We start from the raw sequence: 18,429 nt of genomic DNA, 5'->3' as shown, positions 1-18,429 counted from the left end.
CAGCAAAAACTCACTGTAAATACTGTACAAGTTTAAGCCGCAATATAAATCACCTGGATTCAACTTATAAATTGAGTTGTTGTCCACTTAGTTGAATAATACTGTAGGTCACGGTTTTATGGCCTGTCACAGTTAAGTTCATCTGTTAGAAAACAGACTACAGCAGAGAAAAATCCTCTTAAAATGTAGAGAAATAACTCATTTTTTGCCGTCCTTTCTTCCTCTCCTTTCTCTTTAGTCCTCTCTCCTTACTTTCCAGCATTTTCACAATTGTTAACATCAAACTGACCCACAACTTAATCAGTATTTGACAATGTCTTTCATTGCAGAGCTGGCAGCAGCATGACACTCATAAACCGGGCATTTAACCAGCATGACTGTTTTCACACAGGAGCTAACATCACTTTATAAGTAAGTGTAAATTCACAACTCCTTCTTTACTGGTATTCAAAAGACAGTAGGTTCATTAAAAGACCAGCAAGATCAGGGGCCAAGCTGAAATTGATCCTGGCCAAACAAACCTAATCTAACCTGGCGACAGACCGAGCCTGGTGAGTGACACACAAGAGTAACAGGGGAGATGCTTCAGCCAAAAGGTCGAACAAAGCTGCAGTGCTTTAGTTTACTGCACTGAGGTTTTGTCAGATGCTAATTGATAAAGAACTGGTGATTCAGGTCTACTGAGACTGCTACATTTCCAAAGCTACGTGTTAAATAAGTCTGCCCTTTTATCACCCACACATTGGCAATGATTGGTGCAAAACACTGTAATTCCATTGAGCATTATTACTTTGTAATACTGTACAGTGATACCATGATATATACATTTTATTTTATGGCACCATATTGAAGCAAATATTATGTTAAGGCATGTGGCTAAAAGCTAGAGAAGATGTGTACCTACAGTATGTTGCATACATATGGGTATGCATTTTTAAAAACTGCAAATAATGTCCATCAACTTTAGGTGCCTAAATGCACACACACAGCCAGAGTGACTATAATGAATATTATAAACCACATTTTGGCACAGCAAGACATGTGCCAGATGAAGGTGAGCCTTTTCAATTCCCTCCGTCCTTTTCAAGGATCTGTCACCTTTTCTATTTGAGAGGTGCACTGAACTTTTCCTGCCTCCTGGTCAGAGGATGCACAGTAACGTCACCCTCTCTCAAGTCCTCTCAGTCTTTATCCATCCCTCTCTGCTCTCTTGGGCTTGTTTTCTCTCTCTCATCTCTCTCCTCCATCACTCTCTCTGTTCTGTCCCCCTCATTAGGATGTCAGATCTCATTACAGAAGGAACACAGCAGATTTAAAGGGGAAAGCAGATTGGTTCAATGGTTTGATGCAAAGCCTGCTTCATATTTCTTTCTCTCCCTCCTACTGTGCATGCATACCATATGTGTGCACATTCTCACTGGCAGAAGGGACCAGCGCTGTAGAGCAGCAACTTCAAGCAAAAATAATCTACCTATGGTTTCAAGTAACATCGTAACACACACACACATGCACATGCGCACGCACACACAAGCGCGCGCGCACACACACACACACGTGCTAATGTAACAGAGTTGATCCTTTGACCTGGGAACTGCATGAATTTAATTGCAGAAACCTCATCAAATAAGTTTGTGTTCACATTGTTTGTGAACACCACAGCATTCATCCTATTTATCCAAAAATGGACAGGACAAAATACACACTACACGACCAAAAAAAAATCACTATTAATCTACATAAAACAGTGTCCGTCCTCATTTAGTAGAGGAGTGAGTAGAACAAGGCTCTCGAGACTGAGGCAGAGGCTGCACTGCATCATCCCAAAAGTATGTAAAACCTGAAGATTATGGCAAGAATATTTACAGACATGTAGATAGCCCCCCTAAAATCCCATGAGGTTATATTAAAATACACCTGGTTTACCGACAGTAAACAGAGTACTTTAGAGATGAGGCTCTTAATTTGCTTAGCTTTTTGGAGTGGATGCAGAATAAAGAACTGTCCATGGTGCTGTCTGGTTGGCAGGTGATAAGACATAAACTTTTGAACAAAACCACAGGACTGAGCAGAGTAGTGTCTCTGTAGTGACAGAAAATATGATGTAAAACGCTTGTCAAGCATGATACAAAATGCAAATTCCCAAGTGGCTCTGTATTATTGGTAATCTGAATGCTCTGTTAATGGCTGAGAAAATATAACCTTGTTCCTTACTTCGTGTGGTTTATTGATTAATGATTGTTGAAGAATTTGTGTCCGTGTCCTCCAAAGATACTGGAGGGAACAATGTTAAGCTACATAATACCCCTTATCAACAGCAGTAGTTCAACCTGGCTACTAGAGGCACCTGACAAATAGCCATGGCACTGAATCTACCCATTCTCGCTGTCGCCACCTGAGCTACGTGCAGCTCTGATGATAGGCTATTAAAGAGAAAAAGTGCCACATCCATTCAGAGCTGCTGTTATTCCCAGTGGTTAGAGTCATTAATACAGTCCAAGATAGCTTTCGTGAAATAAGGAGGGAAGGTACAGAGGCAAAAATTTAAGAGCAAAGGCAGGAGGGGAGGAAAAAAATGGGTGAAAACACGGAGGGAAGGTCAGAGGAAAGGAGGAAGGAAGAAAAGAGAAAAAGGGCACAGAAGAAGGTGAAAGTGTTAAAGCAAAAGATTTCACTGATGTGCTCTGTAGGGTGAATTAATAGAGACTATGATTAGATAAAGGAGAAAGAAATAATAGTAAAAGAAGGGTAGAAATACTCATAAAAATAGAAGGAACATAATAAAAAGCAGGAGACAGAGGTCGCTAAAGAGAATGGAGAGAGCAAGACAGAAAGACTGTAAAAAAAAAAAAAAGTATAGCGACAAACTGGTGAATTAAAAAATTCACAACATTCTTTTGTGGAAAAATAAACAAATGTGTAAACCACATCCTGAGGCTTTTTCTCGCTGTGATTCCTCTTCGCACCAGAATGCGTGTGTATGCATCTGTGCATTAGAGACACTGTGACCATGCAGGAATAATCGCTTGAAATAGGCCACATTAACCTGCAGTCCTCAGGGGCGCTGGCCTGGTTTAATCCAAGAATGAAACACTGCCGAGCCACTGCCTGCACACACGCATAGCGCTTGAAACACGCAGACACACACTCATACTTGCACATTAATACTGTGCCTTGTATGAATGTGTGTACGTGCTGGGCAGATAGGAAAAAAAAGGATGAGGAGGGAGAGACAGCAGACAGTAACTGACGAAGGGTTTGTGCATGTGAGAGAGAGGTTTGAGCAGATACAGACACACACGCAGTCACACAGGTGGAGCAGATGTTCAGTAACAACTTATTTTTAGGTTTCCCTCAGTTGTATTTAGAAGTGGTGACAATGATGTTAATCTACAGTAACACTCAGACCAACAATGAACGTAGAAGTGAACTGAGCTGTGACAGACAGACAGAGAGACAGGTTAACCAATTGACGGTGTCCTAAACTGGATCTGACTGAATTGGCAAGTGTGTTGTCAAACTGCTGTCAACTGCGCTGCAAGAAAATGCCAGCAGCCTTCCCAAGACTTCAGGTCTTTTTGTTTATTGATGTTCTTCCTAGATGGAGGGGAGCAGACACAAGTCCCTCAAAAATTAAGGTAAAAATACAACTGCAGGTGATGGTGTACTGAGGGTAGATGATTGAGCCAAAGAAAACGCAGCACAGTTTGATTAATTTGGCTGTTAACCAGACATTTTGCATCACCAAACTTACCAAATTTGATTAAATTAGCCTTGACCCCACTATATGTCTGATTTACTTGCTTTTTCATCATGTCCTGTTTGCTCCCTATTTGTTTCCTCCTGTCGCTAATTCCTAAACTGGATCAGGAAACAGCCACTGTAAAAAATATATATATAAAACAGTGCATGTACAATTATAGTCCCTTAAATTGCTTTTGTTGTATCATGCGGCTCCTCTTCATGGTTAAGTGTCCAGTTAAGTAACGTGGTAGCCCACGCTCTCAATGAATACTGTGAGCTTCATTTGACTGCAAGTGCCTTGTTGTTAAATTGGTCTTGAATTAGCCTGAAACTGTGCACCGCATATAGACCCACTGACTACAGCTCTGCAAATTTTTGGAGTGAAATAACCACACAAATGTCTCTGTTCTCTCTCCACTGAAGGAATGACTTATAGCATTAATTACATTGATCTATGCCAGCTTAATGAACCAATAATGTGAGGCTGCCATCGCCAAGAAAAGGCACAATGACATAATTAATGACTTAACCGCTCACGATGTCAGCACAGCCCTTATCAGTTCACTATGTGCTATCACTCTGTGCATTATGAATCCTTATTAGACAACCCTTTTATTCACTGCACATACTACTCACGTGCCTTTAAAACATGCTGCGCTAAGGCCAAGCTTCAATTCAACGCCCCAGTGACTTCAAGGTGTGGTTCAGCTTTGGTGTGTTGATTTACCACGGTAGTTACATGGGCTGAGCACAGTAGGGGTAAAATTGCGCATGGAGTGGAAAAGGTTCATTCTGATATACTGTGATGGAGAATTTAGCTCAGACGACATGAGACAATCTATTAAAATAATGTATCATAGGAGAAGCGTATTGTAAACCTCAAGCGTTGCAATTAAATGTACATGGTCTAATCCACAGTCTATTGATTTTTGTAGCTGCAGTGCAAAATGCTGCAAATTTCCTTTGTGAGTTTTCTTATACCCATCTATTGAAACTACAAATACAAGGCACAGTAAATTATAGATAACAGTGGATCCTCTCTGTACACTTCTGAGGCGCATTTATTTAATTAATTCCTGCATACAAAGACAATCCTATCGCTGTTCGCACTGAGCAGAATTTCACCGACAGTAATCAAAGCGATATCCCACAAGAAAAAGAGCAAACCCAATGACCCCCTAACTCTGAAATGTGCTTCAAAAGCTACACTTTACGCTTAAAGGCAATTCTCGCTCCTTTCAAGTGAGTCAAACTGATCAACTCAAACGCTGGTCTGGAGTGGCATATTTACTGCTATGATTCTGACCCAAATGCTAATGATAGCTATTAAGGCTAGGCTGGTTAATGACATCGAGGGAGCAGTGAACGTGCCGTGACCGACTTGGGTGTTTTCATGTGGGTATGATACGGTAATGGGATTAACATGGCGTACCTAAACCCACATTGAGATAAGCTCAATGAGGCCCCATTAAAAATACATTGCTGGCAACAATGGAGTTACGGAGGGAGCGTGTGAGAATGAATGTGTCTGACTGTGTGAGTTTGATAGAAAATGTGTCCTACTGTGCTTTATTCCCAACTGGAAAAGAAAAACAAAACACGCAGAATGTGAACTTTCTAATACAACAAAAGGGAAGGCAATGGTCTTTTCAATACTATTTACTCTTTACTCTCTTATGTATTTTCTCCATTTCTTCCTGGGTTGGGAGCAATTGTTGAAAATGGGAAAGTGGGACTGACCACACAGCACAAAGAAGGACCATTAACCAAAACACGAAATGGGTTGTAACTTTCAACTCGTGGGAAAAATAGTCCTGATGAGTGTTGCTGTTACACGTACGTATATCTGACACTGGGTAAGCAGTGGTGTAAGAAGTATTCAGAGCCTTTATTTAAGTAAAACTTTGAAAATACTCCACTACAAGTACAAGTCATGTATTCAAAACTTTACTTAAGTAAAAGTAGGTATGTGTTATCAGGCAAATGTAGTCAAAGGGCGGCTGTAGCTCAGGAGGTAGAGCGGGTCGTCTAGTAATTGGAAGGTCACTGGTTCGAATCCCGGCTCCCCTCAGCTACATGTCGAAGTGTCCTTGAGCAAGATACTGACCCCCAAATTGCTCCTGATGAGCAGTTGCCGCCTTGCATGGCAGCCTCTGCCATCTGTGTGTGAATGGGTGAATGTGGCAAGTATTGTAAAGCGCTTTGAGCTGTCAGTAGACTGGAAAAGCGCTATAGAAATGCAAGACCAGACCATAAAGTACTAATTGTGCAGTGAAATGTCAGTTGTTATTATTATATACGATGTTTTTGGAATAATATTACTTACTGCACAACCAACAGGGTTGGAAAATGTGTAATCTGAAAACTAACTTAAACTTAAATATTTATACAATATTTGCCTTTCAGATGCAGTGGAGCAGAATACAAGTAAAGTTATTAAGTTGCATAAAATAGAAATACCAAAGTACAATAAAAAACAAGTACTTGAATTTGTTCTTAAGGGTAGTACCTTGGTAACTGTACTGAGTTAGAATCCCCTACTGCAGGTAAGTGAGCATCAAGCAAAATGGGGTGAATGCATGGGCTGGGACTGACTGACAAAATAAAACGTGACTAATTCGTGATATAAACTTAGCTCCTAGTGAACACCTCATTTGCCTTCTCCTCTAAGTTTGTAGCAGCTCCATTATTAGGTTTATCAATAAACTTGTCTGTCTGCAGCGTCTGCATGGAAAGGATCTTTGCCTCAGCTGATATATATTCATATTTAAAAGTTGTAACATGCATTTTAAGTTGAAGCATATTAAAAATAGAATTAAAATGAACACATAATACAGTCTCATGAGTGTACAGACATTAGACAACAAAACTGCATAGCTGTAATTGATAACACAAATGCAGGGAGGACTTTACCAGTGTTGTTGCGATAAGGACCTGTGTCCGGCCCCTGGCTCTGACTGAGGCTCCTCATGGGGCCCTTGTTGTGGTAGACACGCTCTTCATAGATGGGATCTATGTGATGCTCTGGGGACCCCAAGGGCCGAAGGGGCTCCTGACTGTGCTGACTACTGTAGGAGCCACGAGAGCCTGGAGAAAAAAAGAGAGTGGGAAAAAAAAGATGTAAGGAGGAGAGGTTGAAGAGAGAGGACAGAATATGGGACAAGTATAGTACATGAGGAAAGGAAGGGTGGCGCAGAGGGGTTGAACAGATGGGTTTTAAGGAGGTAAGGAAAAATAAAGATGCGTTGCAATTTCAGAAAGTGGAAAGGGAAGGCGGTCATGAGAACCACAGAGGATGGTGAGCAAAACAAGATATACAAAGGGTTTGAAAGAAAGAGAGGGAAATAAGGATAAATAAATGTGGCAGGAGATGACTGGGTACCCAAGAGAGACAAGAGAAAAGAAAAAAGAAAGGTGTGGAGCTGATGGCTGAAAGGTGGCAACAGTGAAGAGGAATACAACACTCACTCAACAAAAAGCACTCCTCTGTTTTTAGATCTGTCCATTTTCACCCTGGACTTTTATGTGTTTTTGCTGATGTTCCAGAGCACCAAATGACAGACATCACAGCACGCTATTTGTATAGTTGACAGATAAGGGTGATGGTGTGTATGTTTGTATGAGTGGCAGGCGAAGTGGTAAGTTCGGGATGCACCAAATCAGAAGTAGAAAAGAATGACTGAAAAACAGAAAGAGAAACATGTATAGCAACACGAGATAAGAGAGAGAGAGAGAGAGAAAGAGCGAGACAGAGAGAGAGGGATGCCTCCGTATTTCATTTTTTTAATCTCCACGGAACACGCTGCCAGTCGTCAGCTATAAAATAATGAGATGCAGTGTCCCCCCTCTTGCTCTGTGTTTGGCAGGAGTCCCACAGACACAGGGGCAAGGAAGACATTGACAGCAGGCATTTGTTCATTACACCACAGAACAAATGTAAAGGCCTCTCTCTGAAAACACAGAGAGCAAAATTAAAATCGGGAACGAGAAGAAAAGGATGAGGTTCTGGGAATATGAAGACGAGTCAGCAGGGCTTGGGGGACACGGATGAGGATAAAGTGAAAAGACGTGCACATACTCATATATACACACAGACTTAGAAAGCCACGAGTGACTGAGAGAAAAAGAGACGGTCCAGTGGAGCTAACGTCGTATCATATCGCATTAGCTCTCAGTCGATGGCAAGTCGCGTGCCAAGGATTTTCCAGTGGATGAAGGGGGACAAGTGCAGTGCTTTGACACTGTGAATCAAACATCCGTGTGTATCCATCATCAACAGAACACAGTCAAAACTCCACAACCCGTCAGATCATATCAGAAATCAATGCATGTGAGGCCATCGCAGTAGGATCAAGTACATACATATATTTATTTATTGAATTAACTGTCCTATAAAGCAAGAAGTCAAAAAGAAGATTTTAAAGACAAATTGTAGTAACTACTCAAACAGAAATACAAAAGAGGAGCCTGTTATTACTCTAAACCTCCATTATTGAACAGTCTGCAAGGTAGGGTGGAACAAGTGCCTCTGGGGATGAACAGGAGCCTTCCGGCACTTTCCCTACCAGTCATGAGCATGACTGTGCCAAAGAGGCTACTGAATTTCAGTGTCCTCCTTTTAACACCGTGGTTAACTGACTGGCCTGTTTACCTGCCCTGCTAACAAAAATGTAGGCTGCATCCTGTCACACTCTGCTAGCCAGAGATAGCCAGACAGAGAAGACAAACAGAAAGAAGAAAAAGAGAGTCAGAAGAAGTGAGTGAGAAAATTGAGATAAAGGAGATGGAGAGATATTGAGTAAATGACAGAAGTGAATAGAGAGAGAGTTTAAATTATGGACACTCAATTGAAATTCTGTGAATTGAGAGACAGAAAGAGAGGGAACAGAAGCAAGAAATAGAGAGAGTTGGTCAGAATATGCATGAAGGAGTGCTAATTAGAGTCATGGACACACCCATTAACGGCATGACTCATCCCAGCTCTCTCTCTCCCTTCATGCGTTTTCGTCTTTGAAGTCTTGGTGAGTCGGTTTTATTTCTTTATTCATTTATTTTTTTGACTCACAAGGGCCCACTCGTGGAAGCACTGACCTCTTTCTTTCAAAGGGAGAGGGAACTTTAAGAAAAGAAGATAGAATGATGCAGAGAGGAGAAAAAGACAAAGATGCCCTCCCATGATCATTCATTCTGTAAAATATTTAAAAAGTACAATAAAATGTAAATAAAAAAAACAACTACTCTGGTCCCTGGATGCCGCATTTCTGTCTGTGTAGTTAATAAGAAAGAAAACTAAATATCACCTACACCTACGGTAAAAAAGGTATTAGAATCTCCAATCTTGGTTTCATATGTAACCATGTATCACACCTACTATAATTCTACCAGGAAAGGGTTGTATATCTATCAAGTTGATAGATAGATTAAGAGATAATTTACTTCCAACAGTTTTCCCGGCTAATCAAATGAAAAAAAGACAGAACCATATCTCTAAATATCCAAAGGATGACTGTCAAGCCTGAGGCTCCAATGTCAACCCCTAGTCAGTCTCAATGCCAAAGAAGATCCATTTCATTAACTGCTTTTAATTATCTTATTTGCTAAAAGGCCTTAGTCATTTTCCTCAGCTTGGAACCATGCTTTTTTGCCACCACGGCAATATTTATACACACTTCATTGTATCACTCCATTTCATGCAGAAAGCACAGAGAGGTATTTCTTTTTTAAGGCTATTTCAGGTTTACGCAGCTTAACTCAACTGCAGAGTAGGTGCTGTAGAGCTGTAAAGTACCTCTCCAAACAGACTCTACTATACTTTAAACAGGAGGATATCACCCACCAGGGATAACCAAACCTCTGACTAATAATATCTACGAATAATTCCAGGTTGGTAGGATTTGGGGAATATGGTAAGTACCAGAAATTGCTGACAATTGCAACAAAGTCTTTTAAGGTAAATATCTTGTGTTCCCTTTTGCCTTTAAATTGTTCTGATACAATCAACCACAGTGTGGTAGTTCAAGCTCATCAAAGCAAATTCTGATAATCACATGACCCAGGTCTGCTAATTATAGTGACAGCATGAGATCTTTTTTCCATGGAGACTCATTCCTGCTCAGTCGTCTCTTTTCTTCATCGTTTAAAGTCTTCAGGAGAGATGAAACCCCCTGGCGCTGCTTCAAGATCACAGCTATGCCCTCAGAGTAAAGCATGAAGGTCATGTTCCTTATCAATCTTCTATAGCTCCAAGTTTAAAGGACTAATCAATTTAACTCACTCCAAAGCTTCAAAACAATGCCACCTGCTTTAATCAATATTAATCTTGTCAAATATTTAATTTAAGTTAAAGAGTCAACCTGTCGCAAAGGAAGCTGTAACAGAGGCATCGACTTGGCTTTTTTCAGGGCTCAGTCTGAGTCTGTCCATTACTTAGCATACAACAATGCCAAAACTCTTTACTATACTTTGTTCACATGTACAATCACCTCACAGCTCAGTTTACATATACACCAAAAAGAAGTAAAAGCAGAAAAAAAAGATAAATAAAGATCTTCACAGATTTCCAAAATCCTTAAAACCATACAAGAGAAAATCAATAAAACAAGTAACAAAAGAATTTGTATGCAGTTAGATGAAGAGTAGTGAAGCACATGGCATACATTTAACTAAAGCTAAATGAAAGAAGAAGGTTATCTAAAACTGCTTTTAGTCTGAATGGCACTTTAATACAAGCCTTGAGAATTTAGAGTCCTTGAAACAGTGGGCTGTCTAATTTAAACAGGCGCAAACAGCCAACCTCAAATAAAATTTTACACTACACTACTTTGGACTATAACAGTTTCCACAACACATTTTCATTTTCAGTTTGACATTCAGCCAACTCAATTTTTGAAAAGTGAAGAGAGAAAGCCATTCACTAGTCAATACAACTGCGGTAGCAAATAAAACTCTCAGTTACTGTAGCCTGAATGCAGCCTCTTCTAAGACCAGTGTCATTCTTATACATTCAGCTCCCAGACACAGCAAATAGATCTTATTTGAAGATACTATCTGAATCATTTTAATCTTCTGGTCTCTGCTGGTTTCTATCTGCTAGTCTGTTCATAAACTGCTCATTATTCACAAATGTAGCTGCTGAACAGCAAGTTCTAAATAACCCAAAGATATCAACCATAACATATTGATGTTCTTATTTAAAGACTGGCAAATGACTTAAATGCAGAACTTGACCTTTCTCAGATTAGCAGTGAGATGCACTGACACCCCCTTAGAACACAAATGCTCCATTGACACAAGATGTGGATAAAACACTGATGGATATACTGTATAGATATTGAAAGAGATTTCCGTACATCTCTTTAAAATCCATAGCCCGTTTGCTTTAAAAATAGCATACTCAGTAAGACACAGAGAAAGGTTGCTATATTCACCTGGAGGAGTTACACGCGTTTGAGTTTATGTATGTGAACATATGATACAGTGCAGGTGTGTGAAGTCCCACCTGCTAGACTGCCAGGTCTCTGCAATGTTGCAGTAGCGTAGAGTTCGTGGGAGATCTTGTACTGGTCAGAGGCGTGGTGAGCTGCCAGCCGTTTGGGAGACAGAGTGGCATAGCTCCCTATGCCTGAACTCATCTGCAAAAACAAAAGTTGTTTTCATTGCTTTCAGATATTGTAAGTAAGCGCAGAGAATGAACAAGGTAAAGTCTATACCCAGGTGTAATTACCTCCTGTTAGATAACAGTGTGTTGGCAGCCAAATATGTATCAGCTGACACGGCTGACCTGTTTCGATTTGTGTGGTTCACAGTTTGTAACAGTTTGTACCTGTATTTTTCTTTTTCAATTTACTTTACCAATTTACTGTTGTGTCTTTATCCCACTGACAAGCTTGGTGAAATGGGATTATAAATTGAAATTGGCACTATGTGTAAACCATGTCCAAACAACTTAGAGTTCAGAATGTAATTTAAGCTGAAAACCCCCCACACTAAAAATACTTCTCATCATTATAGAGTTTGAGAGATTGGATATAGGCATCCAACAAATTTACCTAAGAAACCAGGGTTTAGGTAAGATGCTATATTTATAAAGATTAGATAACTAAAACTGACTTGTATAGATTTTTGTTTGCAGATATGACTCAATCTGTAATTGCTCTGGTGCTGTACCATGCAATTCTTTGTCATGATTAAAGACTTGACAAAGTGGACATGAATATAATCTTCCCTCTACTCACCCAGCCGCTTGGCATCAATCAATACTATGACTGTATAATATTTACTTAAATAGAATGGTACAACTGTCAATTATAGCTCTGTTGAAAAAAAAATAAAAATACTAAAAACTGAGCATTACCACTGTAAACATTGTATTAAAACATAATCTTGGTACTATTATGCTGCAGATAACAAAAGCTGTTAAATTAATTTCTAGTTCTACTATCTGTAGGATAACTCGCTGTGTAATTATGAGCACAGGGTAAAATAAACAAATCTCTCCAAACAATTTCATATTAAAGTTATTATCAAACCAGGTCTGGATAATATTTAACAGAGACTTGTCCCAGGAAAAATCAACATTGTTGATCTGACAATTTACAACTGAAGGAGAGAGAAGCGTCTGTGTGCGTTTTACATGTTTTCACCATCAGATTTTAATAAAATGTATTCACATGCACAAGTGTGCAGTTATTCAGCCATTTCTATATTACCTCACACAGACTTTGAGGAACAGAGTTTATAATCGCATTAACTCTTGTACTGTTTCAATGCATGTTTCACATAAAAAAGTTTCATATTCAACACTGGTGACACAAAATGCATTTCCTTTCCATAACAGTACCTGGTGAAGAGGGGACGATGATGAACTGGCCCCTCCCCCTGCTGCTGTTGAGTTGGGTGGAGATGCGACCCTCAGGGGAGACCCACCCCCTCCTGCTGTTGTCACAGCAACTGTGGTGCTGGAAGACAAAGGTGATACATTTATCTGATAAATAATGACTTCAAAATGAGTCATTCCATTTCACGTACAAAAACTGTCATTCGCCTCTATTATGTGTGTAGTATGTAAGTATTTCATATTCACTGCATGCCAGCATATAGTGGAGGACAATGAGCTCCAAAGGCAATTTTTCCTTTACCTTTCAAATCTACTCTATTGTAGGCATTCTCCAGTCTTAGTGTCTTTAAAAAAAACATTCTCACCTTCAAACAATATATCAAAATCAATATCAATGTCACAGTCACTGTGGCTCTCTACCTGTATGACTTGGCCAGTCGATTAGCAGGAGACTGTTTGCTGGGAGAGGAGGAGGAGGAAGGCAAGCGTTGAGTAGTGGAGTACCCCGGTGTGTCAGAGGCTGATCCCAGGCGTTGCAGTTTATTGGGGGAACCGGATCCAGAGCCTCCTCCTCCTCCAGACAAAGGGGAACTGACACGCTGGGCGGGTAAGGTGGAGCTGGAGTAGTAGATACCTGGAGAAAAAAGGAAAGGAGAGAAAACTCAATACACATGGGAAGCAGAAGAATGAGTTAGAATGTTGTGAGGCTAACATCAATGATTCTGAGTATGGATACAGGATGCAGGTCATCTAGGAGCATAAGCCTGACATTTTACCGTGGGTTGATAACAGGTACAAGAAAATTTGTAAAAAGCTACAGGTAAGGGTCAGGGGAGATTAACAATGGAATAAGATTTGTTTAAAACTGAGGTCAAAACTCAAGGCTTAAAAAAAGTTCATTCAGGGGACAAGTGTACGGTCTACTTCTATGTTTATGTAGCCTTTTCAGCCAGGACTGTGTGTAGTGTGGTGTTGGAGTTCTCCCCACAGAACAAGACGGTTGCTTCTATGCAACTACGAGTTGCTGACAGGAAGGCTCGGAGGATCCACCCTTCTTAGAGACTTTGATGGGGTCTTGGAAAGGATACCACTTGGGACTAAATAGTTTTGCTGAGGGACTTCAACACTCACATGGGCAATGATGGAGAAACCTGGAGGGGAATGACTGGTATGAATGGTCTGCTTGATCTGAACCTTAGTGATGCTTTGTTGTTTGAATTATGTGCTAGTTTTGGATTGGCCATAGCAAACAGCATGTTTGAGCAGAGGGTGATTCATTGGTGTACTTGGTACCAGATCAACTTAGACCAAAGTTTGATGATTGACGTTACAGTCAGATCTGCAGCCAGAGAAACCAGGTGAACCCAAACTTGTAGTCACTGTGAACAGGGAACAGCTGGCCAAAGCCCTTGTCTGTGACATCTTCAGTTCCAACCTCTAAAAGAATCTCTAGAAGTTGGGGAAAGTAGGCTGATCTGATCTTCAGCTTATGCCAAGGTGCTCGAAAGTAGGTCCTGACCAATTTTCAAACCTCATATCCCGGAGGATCAGTGCAGACTTTACCTTTGCTGGGTTAATACAGGGGTCATGGGAGTTTGCCCATTCAGTCTACTTGAAGAAGCCTTACGGCTGTCACCCAAGGTCTCTGGGGAGGCACTTGGGCTCTGAGCCCCCTTATATATGTCAAACACTCCTTATATATTAAGATTGAGAACTGTGTTTGTATTCTCGGCTAGAAGTCAAACACATAACTCAAGTATTGACATAGCGTATACAAGAGTCCAAAATGCCTTTTCTCATAGCACCGGTGGGATCACCTTTTGAGATAGAGTAAGGCGCTCAGACATCTGGAGGGAGTTCTGAGTAAGGCTGCTGCTCCATCATGCTGAAAAGAGCTAGTTGATGTGGTTCAAGCATCTGACCAGGATGCCTTCTGGGTGCCTTCCTTTGGAGGTTTTCCAGGCAAAATCCAACTGGTGGGAGACCCCAGGGTTGACCCAGAACACATCGGAGGGATTATACACTATATCTGGCTTAGGAAATGGAGCAGGAAAATGTTGCTGGGAAGAGGGACGTCTGGTCTACCTTGCTTAGCCTGCTGCCAACGTGACCTGGCTAAGCTTTGGAAAATGGATGGTTGGGCGGATATAGTATTTTATTTCACTTAATCAAATACTATGTCTGCTGTTTAGCAATGTCTTGAGTGTAACTGTCCATGTGTGATACATTTCTAAAAAACAAACCAGATTGGATGAAGGAAAATATAACATATGCAGCACTGTAAATGTATAGTCCAAATTCCTCACCCCAAACCACAGAGGTTCAAGAGATTGGAGGCAATACAGCTTGTTTATAAATTATGGAGGAGCAATACAACATGTGAGGGAAATTATACATACTGCAAGCGCTGAAATCATTCTACTAGTAGCAGGGTTTTTATTCCAATTCTCATGCATGTCTGTCAATGTCTCCAAATGTCATCTCTGTGTATCCTCAGTGCTTCATGCTATGCCAGATTAATTTATTATAAAGACAATGCATCTTGCACGAGGAGAGACGGAGATGAGCTGTGAAGAGAAGGAGAGGTGAATTCTTACCTGACCCTGCCCCAGTTTGTGATTGTTGCTGCTGGGCTGCACGACTAGATGTCACCTGAGGGGATGTGGGGGAACACAGAGCAAGTGAAGGAAGAAGAGCCATGACAGGGAGAAAGGGATGAATAGAGGGAGGGAGAAGTTGGGGAGGGAGAAGTTGGGAGGAGGGAAAGGGAGAGACAGAGTTAAGAAAAATGGGATAAAAAAGAATAAAGTAGTAGTAGCTGCCATCAAAAACTTTTATGCACAATGAGTTCAGTCAAGCCTTTGAGGAGTCCCGAATGAACCTAGAGCAGCTAGTAATGAAATCCCCATAGAAAACAGAGGGGTGATTCAAACAGACTCATAGAAGCAGACCATGAAGTCCTAGGAGCTCAGCTGACTGAAATCATTTGTCATAAAGCCTTGTTGCACCACCTACTCAAAGTAGAGAGAAAGATTAGACAGACCATGGTACTGTATATTCATGTTATAATATCTATCATCTACAATATTAGAAACAGAATAATTCGATCTGTTATTAAAATTATATGAAAGAGTAAGACAACGGCCTTTGCTATAAAATCACTCTAATCACTCTAATTTTGTATGGTAACATACTATATGAATATCATACAATGAAAGTATGCAGTATTGTCTTCAATTCAAGTCAAATTTGAAGGAAGACAGTGAAAAGAAATAAGCATTTTTGCTCACTCACTGCGCCTCTATGTAGCGCTTTGACTGGAATGTGCAAATGATTCCATACAGATAAAAATCAGTGTTACAGTGTGTGAGAAAAAGTTAGAGCATGAGATGTCTTCCTACCAGACATCACATGCTGGTCGATCCTAATATATTCTCCGTAGTCTCCAGAGACAGTAGGGGGGAGCATATGCCAGTGCTCCACTGAGCCTCATATAGCCTTATGTTGATGCTTAAAGCTGTAAGGGTGATTCAGTTACATTATTACTCGCCTGACATGGCTACAGTTGTACAAGGCCATATTATGCAAGCACACAGTCACTGAGTCACCTTGGAGCACTGTGATCACTGCATATACAGTAGCTCTTTTCAGACAGTCAGAGAACTAAATACTCAAACCTTCTGTTTCTTAGAATTAAGGTTATTAATACTCACAACACGAAGCATCAGGAGAGTGTAACGAAAACATATTTTTAGATGTGCTTTATTAACAGGGTGATAATAAGTGGTTTGAATATCAACACCGCTATAATGTTTGTCATTATATCTTTTCCTGGGCATACGTCTGACACTGTTTCTGTGAAATTGTCCTTCAAGGCAGAGGCACACACACATGCATACACTTATGCAAAAATACCTCAAAAGACCTCAAACATCCAATCATCTAATCATCTGATCATCCAACAACCAATGTCATACAAACACACACCCACACACACCTCACACATTAGAATGCCACGTTTATATGTAACAGTTTCCAGGTGTGAATCCTTGCAGCTGTACAATTGCGCAGAGAGATTGGTAGAAAAAAAAGGCATGCCTGCTCAGCAAACCTCCCCTGGATAAATATAGCAACACGCACAGGCACACAATCTCCTATTATGTTCTCAAAGTCTCTGGTTATATTTTCCAGCGTGTCTGCTGAAAACAACAGGCCATTGGTTCCAGCACTGCTTTGTTTGCAGAGGGGTCATGAAAACTGATTATCTCTGGCTGAGTGGATTAGCTGTCTCTTTCTTAAAAATCTGACATAGTTTATGAAGGCAAACAGGCAGAGTAGCAGAGACAAGGAGACACAGATAAGAACTGAAAAAACACACATTTACATAATCCAAGGGACAGGTAAAATGTACAGTAAGACTACAGTTCAGTAGCTTCCATAAATCTTCTTGCATGTTCTCGACTCAGTAACATGACACTATGCTTCTGACAACATGTTCTTGTGTGTGTGCAGAAGTGCTGAAAGGGTACAGTTCAGCATTCAGTCTTGAGTTGCGAGATCTACCCTGAGCTCAACATACAAGAACTAAATCCTGACAGAAGCTGTAACTTAACCTGGCTAAACTACAAAGGATGAGGTGAATTTCACTTTCAAACCAAAAAACCTTGGATGGTAAATATGATAGTAGAATCATTGCTACAGTCAAAAGCTGTAGCAATGAAGATAAAAATGGCTAAACTGACAGAAATGGGTAAAAATGTGAGTCCCATTCAGAATCAACTCTGGGTACAAGCCTTATTAGCATGATCCTAAATAGACCTGTAAGAGTAAACAGACAAATGACGCACAAATGACCTTGCTACTAAAACAAATTAGACTAAAGATACTTAATATGCACAACTTTCATGAGTTTGACTCCACATATTATGATTTCCTCAGAACTGTCAACCACAAAGCACCATAATTCAGAGTCAAATTTTTCTGACAACTTCCATAAATAAATCACTATTTGGATGTCAACTCCTTCCAAACAACCAAGAATACTTGTCCTTCATGATATTAAGGCACAACGCATCTAGGTTTTGTTTCGATTCCTCCCTATATTCTTTCCAGGTTTCACTGACTACTTCATCAAATTATCATCAAAGTAGAAACTACATTCGAATGTAAAACAGCTCACTGAGGTAATTATTGGATTATCTTTCGTGTCTATCTTTCACACTTTCCAAGATATCTAAAAAATTTTCTGGATTTTTTTCCCCCACCCAAGTAAATGGACAAAAAGAATGAAATGGTCAAAGTGAAATCCCTTTCACACTGGACAAAAAAAACACTAAGCCCCTCTATCATCTAGCTTCAGTGGGAATGTGTACAGTCGGCATTCATTCCTGGTTGAAATAACTCTGCGGTAGTCACGAGTGTTTATCTGTTCCAGCTCCAATCAGCAGTGATGGAAATTGACATGTGCTGAAGTTCTAGACAGTGGTGTGTAAGTAGTTTCCCATCCATCTCCGTTCAACCAGCAATCAATCATCGTTCAGCTGGTGTTGACTTTGATAAAATCTGAAGTAAAAGATGTATAAGAGCGATTACTGTAAGATTATCACTGGCCTCCATGCTGCATTCTACTGTTCCCTGTTTCCTGGCGCGTTGTGACGTTGAACATGACATAATAGATGGGACAGAAACAAATGGCAAACGCATCTACTGGCAATGGGAAACAGTCAATTGCCTACTTTTAGAGGGTTTACCTGCGTTTAAAAAAACAGCATATACTCACTAATTTTGGTGTAAAAATGATATTAGAGTGTGGGACATTACATGCAGAGCTGGGTTAAGCTGTTGAAATGCTT

At 40.4% G+C, this 18,429-nt stretch overlaps 1 protein-coding gene across 1 annotated transcript in view; it reads right to left on the bottom strand.

Moving 5' to 3' along the window:
• ctnnd2a (catenin (cadherin-associated protein), delta 2a) overlaps positions 1 to 18,429 on the bottom strand; it is a 252,245-nt gene that overhangs the window by 110,288 nt on the left and 123,528 nt on the right. Inside the window, exons 7-11 of the mRNA XM_073488891.1 lie at positions 15,175 to 15,229; positions 12,998 to 13,211; positions 12,581 to 12,698; positions 11,240 to 11,372; positions 6,655 to 6,828 (exon numbers count right to left, since the gene is read on the bottom strand). Of these exons, the coding sequence (XP_073344992.1) occupies positions 6,655 to 6,828; positions 11,240 to 11,372; positions 12,581 to 12,698; positions 12,998 to 13,211; positions 15,175 to 15,229 (694 nt within the window). The remainder of the gene's footprint in view (positions 1 to 6,654; positions 6,829 to 11,239; positions 11,373 to 12,580; positions 12,699 to 12,997; positions 13,212 to 15,174; positions 15,230 to 18,429) is intronic.

The sequence above is a fragment of the Pagrus major genome, chromosome 19 (genome assembly GCF_040436345.1).
Source record: "Pagrus major chromosome 19, Pma_NU_1.0".
Taxonomy (NCBI): domain Eukaryota; kingdom Metazoa; phylum Chordata; class Actinopteri; order Spariformes; family Sparidae; genus Pagrus; species Pagrus major.
This window is presented reverse-complemented; position numbering and strand designations above follow the sequence as displayed.